The 9612-nt window shown below is 39.6% G+C and overlaps 1 protein-coding gene across 1 annotated transcript; it reads left to right on the top strand.

Moving 5' to 3' along the window:
* The first annotated feature begins 2969 nt into the window (after positions 1–2969).
* On the top strand, positions 2970–8541 carry LOC121944397 (olfactomedin-4-like). The gene is made up of 7 exons (XM_042488176.1): positions 2970–3178; positions 3300–3422; positions 4570–4788; positions 5497–5650; positions 5782–6009; positions 7582–7750; positions 7851–8541. The coding sequence occupies exons 1-7, from the start codon at positions 3125–3127 to the stop codon at positions 8407–8409; spliced, it is 1506 nt and encodes a 501-aa protein (XP_042344110.1). The 5' UTR covers positions 2970–3124; the 3' UTR covers positions 8410–8541.
* The last annotated feature ends 1071 nt before the right edge of the window (positions 8542–9612 follow it).

Genomic DNA, 9612 nt, shown 5'->3' with positions numbered 1-9612 from the left:
AGTCATCGGGTGGAAAATAGTTAAAATTAGAAATTCCAAAGCAAAAGCTTTTAATGATCTCCGGGAATAATACAGTGCATGTTTTTATGCTTTGATGGCTGTGGGATCAAAAATTGGAGTTTGAATGGGTTTCAGTGGCACATTTTTTGCACTTAACAGTGTCACTGTAACACTCATGTTACCCTCTGGCTCTGGTGGACAATCCTGCAGTCAGCATGCCAGTGGCACACTTCCTCAAAACATGTGAAATCTGTGGCACTGTGTTTTTTTGTGGTAAAACATTACATTTTTGAGTGGCTTTTTATTGTGACCATAACAAGGCACACCTGTGGAGTAATGATGCTACGTAATTAGGCTCTTAATATGCCACGCCTGTCAGGTGGATAGATTTTCCTGGAAAAGGAGAATTGCTCAGTAACACCAATTTGAACGAATTTGCAGCCAAAGTTTGAGAGAAATATATTTATTTAGTGCATTAAAAAACTTTTAGATTTTTAATTTTAACATGCTAAAAATGGGAGCAAAGACAAAAGTGTTGTGTTAAAAGTTTTGCTTCTGTATGTGAATACTCCCATGATATAACAGTCTGCAAGGAGTTTATCACAGAAGTACATTTAGTGTGTACTTTTGACACTGTTAGTGTGCACAACAGTAAACTTTGTGTATTCAGACCACAGAATTAAACCTTAAATTAAGATGCTGCAGTGAGGAATTTTTCCACATGATATGTTCTGCACTCAGTACAACATAGTCACTTTCTGTTCCTGAAATCCTGAAACCACAATCACAGAACTGTTTGTGCATCTCTATAAATTCACTGACCGAGTGCACGAATCAGTCACCGCTTCTCTGTCACATTTGAGTTTCCCATCATCAAGTCACATACCTGCGGCCTGAGGTATCAATGACCTGCAGCCTCCAGAGACTGTCCACTTTATCTGTGTGAGCAGTGTCAAATCGCTTCTCAGATAAACAGTCATAAACATTGTATATCATAAAATGGATAGTTGAAGTACTTGATTATAATTGGCTGAGATTCATTCAAAGGTGTTGAAAAAATTTCTATAAACACACAGTTGTGGCCATCATTTCGTTTAAAGAAAATGCATCTCCTGCTCAAAATGCATGTCAATGACAGCAATGAATCACAAAGCCCTGCTGAAAATGTGGAATTATGAAATGCATTGCATGAAAGATGTGGAAGCTAAAATGCACTGCGCTGTGGTACAAATGCATGCAAAGCGCAAAAAAGGCATCAAAACCTTGAGACTGACAGAATCTGAAGCTAAACTCCATTGCCTAAAAAAGCTTAATGCTGAACTGTAATACTGTGAAAGGTGGAAGTAAAAATCAAGTTACTGAAAAAGCTGAAGGAAGAAATAATTTTTGCTTTATAAACCACAAAAGGGGGAAAAAAAAGTTTAATACAAGCATGAATGTCCATAAAGACGGTTTTGATATGAGAATGGTTTTTGTGGTAGAAAGTATGCAGAAGCACTCCATCTAAAAATGGAGAAGTATCATCACTTTATGACCTGTTTAAAACTTATCTGAAGGCTGTGGAGTGTTAGGGTAGAAAGAAGTGGAGGAGATAAAAGATTTGAAGATTTGTTTTTGAGAAAATCTGAAAATGCTGTACATTTTCATATTACCATCCACAGACTTTTGTTTTAAAAATTCAGCTTTGTACAGGCTCCCCTTCTCCCAAGAAACCAGCCCCTTCTCATTTCAAAGTTATCATATGCCGCCTCTTTTGCAGTTATTTCGTTGAAAGATCTGATGCCAAAAAGCCACCTTTCGTGTTCGCATGATTCGCCCCTGGACGGTGTCAGCTGACAGCACGGACAGAACCTGTCATGTTGTTATTATATGCAGGCGGACGGCTGGAAGGAACCTGCTGCGTCTGCATGATACACTGCTGGACAGCATCAGGTTGAAACGCTGCCAGTGAAGATATGCGATGTGCAAAGGCAGCTATAGGGCGGGCAGGAGGGGTCCGGTGTTCACTTCCTGTCTGAATGGGATGTTTTTATTCTAAACCTTACAATGCGCCTCCTTTCTCTAATCCTAACCATCTGTGCCAACGTGTGCATTTGTTGACATCCCAGCATTGGTTGCCATGTGCAGTTGTGGCTTAAACATGACCACGTGCAACGTAATCCCACCATGTGCTTGTGTTGACATCAACAGCATGAACAGCATAATACCCGGGACATAAACAGCAGACACAGAAGGATACTTAGAGCGTAATATGTAGATGGAAGTCCACTGCAAAGCACCAGTATGTGACGACCTGGGATGAGAACGTGTTGGATACACTAATGTCACCATCTCTGGCTTTTATTTTGAAAATCCAGCCTTGTCATGGCCCCTTGGTAAACTTCTGTTACCATCCAGGAGCTTTTATTTCGTAAACTACAAAATGCAAAAGGCCCTCTCCAGACCCCGAGTTTGCTTTGTCCATCCTTTGCTACTAGAAACATTGCAGTGCAACAAGACGGACTCCCTGGAAGATTAACCAATCCCTGTGAAGATATGACGGCCTTGTTTTGCTGAATCAGCATTTACTCAATAACTGCATCGCTCACCTATTTTTATATGGACACAGAGTTGAAGAGGGCACCACTAACAGACATCTGAAGTGCACAACTCTGTCATTCAGTGAATACATTTTTCTGTTAATACTTATGAGTAGTTATGTCTGCAAAAGTCAAACTATAAATCCAAAAAACATGTCGGTACATTAGTATTTTTAGTGTTATTTGCACGCATTGTGCTACTCAAGTAAATGGTCAAAATACTTTCACTGTTGATTTTCATGCTGACGTGTTACTTTCAAAAGACATAATTTTACTTTAAAATTTCTTTTGAAACATCTATCAGTATTTATAGAGCCTCCCTTCATATGAAAAAATTCCATTTTGTTGCAATGCCAACCACAAAGAAGAAGTGATCACAATCTGAGGGTAACACACAGCACACAAACACACATGCACACTCATTCTCTCATGTAGAGATCAGTGGGAGGTTCACCGTATAGATGCTGCGGCTAAAGTCAGACACACTTTAATATTCAAACTTTATTGAGGCAGTTTTCTTCAGCTCTGCTGTCTGATCCACCACGATGAAGCTCTTTATGATTGTTCCACTGTTTGCGCTGCTCACCATCACCCAACAGGTAAGAAAACACTCGAAACATAGTTTTTACTATTAGATTTTAAAATTTCACCACGAAGGATCACATATTTTCAAATGTAGGTATACGGTATAACATGTCAGTTTGATATTCTTGATTTCAGGCACCTTCACTTGAGGAGTGTTTGTGTGAGTTTACTAATTCAGAGAAAGTTTTCCCTCATGATAAACTCAGCTCGGTGGGGGACAACGCATCAAAATGCAACAGCAACATCAACGCACAGAAAGTAAGTAGTCGTGTTATTCGTTAAACGAGACTGTAACAAATGCAATGTCTCCTAAACAGCTTTAAAACTGTGATAAAAAATATACATGAAATAAATAAATAAATAAATAATGAACTTTTGCATGTTCCCTGCTAAATATTTTTGCACGTCTGCACAAAACGTTGCCGTTTTTTCATATTCTGAAAAAGCTACATATTTGTTATGTTATGGTACTGTTTTAAGTATCTCTACCATATTTCTATTTTAATTTATCCTACTCTTTATTTAAGTCATTGAGTGTTGCAGTACTTTGCCTTACTTGTATCATTATTCTTAATATGTTTTTTTTTTAAATATATTTAATATTTGCACCAAAAACCAAAGCAAATGTTTTGTAAGTGAAAACCTTTCTTTCTTTCTTTCTTTCTTTCTTTCTTTCTTTCCTTCTTTCTTTCTTTCTTCTTTTTTGAGCAAAATGTTTATTCATAGTTGAATAATACATTGCTACTTTCTCAGAAAGTAGAATGGGAAAAACATAGTCACAGTTCAGCAAACAAACATACAAATTATAATCATGGCAACATGTGCTTCCCTATAGAGGAGTCTCAAGAAAATAAATTAGTAAATAAAAAATAAATAAAATAAAAACAAAAATGCATCAAAGTAAAACATTATTAGTCTTGGTAAAATTCACCATAAAATCACTTCAGCACCTTTTCACTTTAGTAATTTGAAATAGCTGGAGCCCATACAAAAAAAAACCCCTGTCCATCCTTACATGGAGTTTTGCTGTTACTTTTTTCCATGGATTACACTTTTATTAACCTTTCCTGCACTTAAGGGAGGGTGGAGAGTTATCATTTTTCCCCTACCAATAAAAGGATATGCAGCAAACTAGCCTTTCTGTTTTTCATACCTCTATCTGGGATTGCTCCAAAAATAAATTACAGTGGGTCTAATGGCACGTTTATATTCAAAATGGCCAGTATCTCTGTTTGAATCTCTTTCCAGTATGACTTCAGTTTTGGACAATCCCAGAAAAGGCGTATGTGATCTCCAACAAATCTTTTTCTAACTCTGACTCTGATAATAATAAACAGACTCCTGTATGTACGCATGGAGTCCTGAGTGATGTGTGAGCACACTGTCGACCCTGCTCTGTCCGCAGACTCTGGAGATGGAGAGGCTGCTGCAGAGTTTGGAGAAACGTCTACCTCAGCTGCAGGAAGATGTGTCAGTGCTGGAGAGGGAGGACGATGGAGATGTCTATGCAGTTCTCAGCCTGTACGTGATCGAGAATGAGCTGAGGACGATCAACCAACTTATCGAAAGGCTCAACAGGACCACCCAGGCACACCTGCATCTGACCACGAACACGACTCAACAGGTAAATTCACAAAGAGTGACAAGGACCGGCTGCTAAACACTGACAACAAGCATGTTTGTGTTTGCAAGTATTCTAAAAATATCTATATATTCTATATAATTCTTCATAGCTAAAATTACACGTGACAACTCTTGGTATTATATTATTTAAAGGAGTGCCATTATTGAGAACTCTAACTTCATGTTGAATATGTTTTTTATGTACAAAACAAAGACTTTCTGCACGTATTGAGCAGAAACTGTAATTTTCCTGTGAAAATGGATATGCATTTTGAATAAACGAAACGCATGAAATGAGCGTAAATTGACTCACCGTACCTCGTCTTTGGGGTGGAAGTCCACTGTCTATTTGACCCATCCACCACCCCGACCTCATACGAGGATTTTCTTGCTCTTTGTACTTCTTCAGTAGTTGTAACATTGCAACCATTACATGATGTTGCTGAACCAGGGACTTTCCATGTCCACCCAACAAAGGATCCTAATTGACTTTCCACTTTCCAGTGTTTGAATGTGGTGTTAAAAAGTCATTTCATGAATCTATCTATGAGACCAGGCTGTTTGAAATTGGTGAAACGTCTCTTTTTTGTCAGTGTACGTCAGTCCACTTTCTCTGATGACATCAGACATAAAACTACTTTCAAGGGCATTCCTGTTTGTAAAATAAAAAAATCCAAACTAATATTTGGATGTGTGCTCTGCTGCTCAGCTGGAGGACCTGAGAGCAGAGATGCAGGAGCTGGAAACGTATGACACCATGCATGTGATGAAGACACAACAAGACAACAAGCGTCTGCAGAAAGACCTGCAACAGTGCAGAGGGGGTCTTTACTCCGCCGCCCAACCCACTCAGCCTCCACATAGTATGTGCCAAAAATCACTTTAAGCACCAAATTGTAGGGGGATTTTTGACTTATCTGACACTCTCACAGGAGGTCAACAAAAAGATACAATACAATTTCTTTCTCTCTTTCGTTTACTGTTTTCATCCAAGGTAAATGCCCCTATGGTCAGCTTCTGAATATCACGGGGCCGACGCTGACCACACAAGGAGAGTACCCCGGCTCCTACCAATATGGAGCCTGGGGTCGGGATCCCAAACCAGAGACAGGGAAGGGAAAATGGCATTGGCTGGTAATGCTGACCTCGGGTGACAAATTCTCCAACTATGTCCGTTTCTACTCCAGCCTGAGCTCTCTCATTGTTGGGGTTAGTACACCAGGTAAGGCACTTGTTTTCTAATTTTAAGTGTTAATGTTAGACATGTGCTAACTTTAAGTAGAATTTTATCTATGTAACACCTTTCAAAACCAAGGTTACAAAATGGTGTTTTGACACAAAACATTTCAACAGAAGAAAAGCTAGCAGTCCCGTTTCAAAGGACCTGAGGCGTTTACGACATTAGTTCAATAATATATAATTGCATTACAATGGTCTAAGTGGGATGACACAAAAACATGCATAACCAAGTAGACATTTTTATTTATTAATTAATTTTTTAAGGTTATTTTTTGGCATTTTTGCCATTAATAGATAGGACAGAATATCAATAGCATGTAAGGAAGAGAAAGAGGGGATGACATGCAGCAAAGGGCTGCGAGCTGGAATCAAACCCACGGCTGCTGCGGCAAGGACACTGAATTCATATCAGGGGGTGCCTGCTTTATCCACTGAGTCCCCAGACACCCCAGCATTTTTGGTTTTTGTAATTTTCCTAAGGTGGAAGATGCAGGATTGACTAACTGTCTTGATGTTTGTTGGCTGGTAGTCAAAAGTGAGTCAAGGTGTTGAGGATGGTTTTAGAGACCTGGTCTGGGGAAAAAAACAGAACTTCAGTTTTACTGTGATTTAACTGAAGAAAATTTAGAGACCATTCTCAGTCAGACCCTTGTGGAAAGTAATTAAATTTGAGAGGTCACTGGGCTCATCATATAGGTAGAGTTGTGCATCATCAGCGTAGAAATTATAAAACACACAACCAAAGTGACAGATTAGGTGCCCTAAGTAGAGCATATACTGTATAATTAAAATAAAATAGGCCCAAGAATAGACCCCTGAGGTACTCCACAAGTTGAAGGAGCTCAGGAAGATACCCTTTTTTTGAGCAGACAGTAGGAACTTCTGGTTGGATAAACAAGATGAAAACCAGTTAAGTGCTACACCAGATATTCCAACTATTTTTTTTCCAGCTGATCAATAGTATGATCAATTGCTTGTGCGGTATATACCTCCAGTGGACAAAACCATGTATGAATGTCAGACGATTATGCTTATATAAAGAGGCTGGTGGGGGCAGATTTTCTATTCTTTTCTTTAAATGTGCACAATAATCTGAGGAAATGTGTGCTGCAGCAGTGAGTTGTTCAGATAAATTTAATTAGTTGGATAGGATTTTTCCAACAATTACAATCACAACTTTATATACAATGTAGCTCTGTGGTACAGGAGAATAAGATTAATTAATTGCTGCTTTTGGTATATTTACGAGTTGTGCTGATAATACGAAAAATAAGAATATCACCAGACTTGTTTATATTTTTTCTGTATTGACCATCAGATAAAAAAAACAAAACAGTTTTTGACAACAATATAGCTCAATACTTGCAGTGATTAATTCACTCTTGATTTGGGCCTTTTTGTGGGATTTATTTAGAATACAGCCATGCTTATTCTTTAAAAAAAAGAGTAAGCTTAAATATCATCATTGATTGCTTTCTTTAATAGTTAACAAATTATAATACTTACTTAAGATTACATGTGCTCCTTCCTCTCTTGCTCCCTCTTCTTCTTCCAGGTAATGTCCAGATCCATGCCTCAAACCCGACCACTAACACCATCCAGGGTCCAAATGTCGTGATGTATGGAGGAGCGTTGTACTACAATTGTTACAACCAAGCTGCTGTTTGTCGATTCAACTTCACCGCCAAAACTGTTACCAACTTACAGCTCCCCAAAGGCACCAGGTTCACTGCTCAACTTTTCATTAAAGGGATAGTTTAAAATAATGAGTCTATGAAAATTAAAATCCTGCTCTGACATGAGTTCTGCCCTCTGTTTTCTAAGGTTTAACTCAAACAGTAACTTCTGTCATCTTGAGGCATGCTACCCATTCACTGACCTGGACCTGGCCACGGATGAGTCGGGCGTCTGGGTGATCTATACCACCACCCAGGACTTTGGCAACCTGGTGTTGTCCAAGGTGGAGGAGGGTGAACCGCCGAGGCTCGGCCAAACCTGGCGCACCTCGATCTTCAAGAAGGGGGTGACAAACACCTTCATGGCCTGTGGCGTTCTTTATGCGACGCGATACGTCAGCAAAGATGTGGAGGAGATCTTTTATTCATTTGACACCACAACAGGGGAGGAGAGGTTCAACATCAACATCTTCATCAACAAGGTGTCCCCCAACATTCACGCCCTGAACTACAGCCCCGTGGACCAGATGCTACATGTCTACGGTGACTCCTACATGGTCTCCTATAAGGTTGTGTTTGCTGGGGTGGCCCCCATGCCTAATGACCAACCCACTGAGGTTCCTGATCTTGAGAGTGATTCATCAGGAGAGAATGATCACACCTTCCTTGATATTGAAGACCTCTGGGATTATTGGACGACTGGCTAGAGCCATAAAAATCTTTACTCAAGTAAAATTACTCCCATAAAAGTCACTCAAATAAAAGTAAAAATCACCATTTGACAAACCTACTCAGGTGAAAGCATACAAATACTTGGTCAATAAAGTTCTTAAAGCACATGTTACTTTGTATTTTAATGTTTTAGTTGGTCAAGACTCTGAGTCAAGTCTCTTTCTGAAATAATAAGTGTCACATCCACTTTGCATAAAGTTAGAAATAGGCACTGTGCAAGACATGAAACACAATTTAATCAGCAAAATTTTAGGCTTAAAATAGGGTACGTAGTTGTAGCAAAATAGTTACGTCCAAACAAATCGAAATAGCATGCCTTTATTGGCTGAAAAGGTGTTCCTTTGTTAGCCTCAAATGGAGGCCAAGAAAAAAACAATCAAATGAAATGCGTTTTTCTTTAAATCTGAGCCATCACTGTCATGTAATAAATTCAACAATACAATCATGTTACTTTTTTTCTTACTTTTGCAATGTTTTAGACAGCGCAGATGTGCTGATATCTCAGCCAAACTTTATTTGCAGTAATGTATGAATATCACAAGGTGGCGGCAGCTACATTTGCAGCATGCCATGATTATCCATCCACCTGACAGGTGCGGCATATCCGAATGCTGATTACACAGCATCATTCCTACACAGGTGTGCCTTCGGATGGTCATAATAAAAGGACACTATTAAGGCTTCTCTTGCATTTAAAACAAAATTCAAAACTACCTCTCTGTGTCTCTTTCTCTGTCGCTCTCTCTTAAACCAGTTCTCATTCTGACCTCGTTAAATAACGTTGCTCGGCGTATGAGCGTGACGCCAAAAGCCACCTTCCGAATCCACATGAAAAGCAGTCGGAAGGAACTGGTGGCGTTACTATCATACGCTAGCAGACAGCTGGATGGCAGTGGGCGTGTCCACATATAACGCGCAGGGACAGCGTCACCTGACAATGCAGCCGGATGCAAACGGTGGCGTGCACCTGAAACGCTGAAAGACAGCACCAGGTAATATCGCCATCCTACCACACGTGCATTTGTTGACATCACAAATGCGTGATGTCAAATGCATCTTCCCACCATGTCGTCATCCCACCATGTGCATTTGTTGAAATCATCGTAATGGCATCCGCAGTCAGACATCAGGGGGTGATTGAGATTGAAAAGATACACTTTTGGGGAAACTGTCATGTT

This window comes from Plectropomus leopardus, chromosome 1 (genome assembly GCF_008729295.1).
Source record: "Plectropomus leopardus isolate mb chromosome 1, YSFRI_Pleo_2.0, whole genome shotgun sequence".
In the NCBI taxonomy this organism is placed as follows: Eukaryota; Metazoa; Chordata; class Actinopteri; order Perciformes; family Serranidae; genus Plectropomus; species Plectropomus leopardus.
This window is presented reverse-complemented; position numbering and strand designations above follow the sequence as displayed.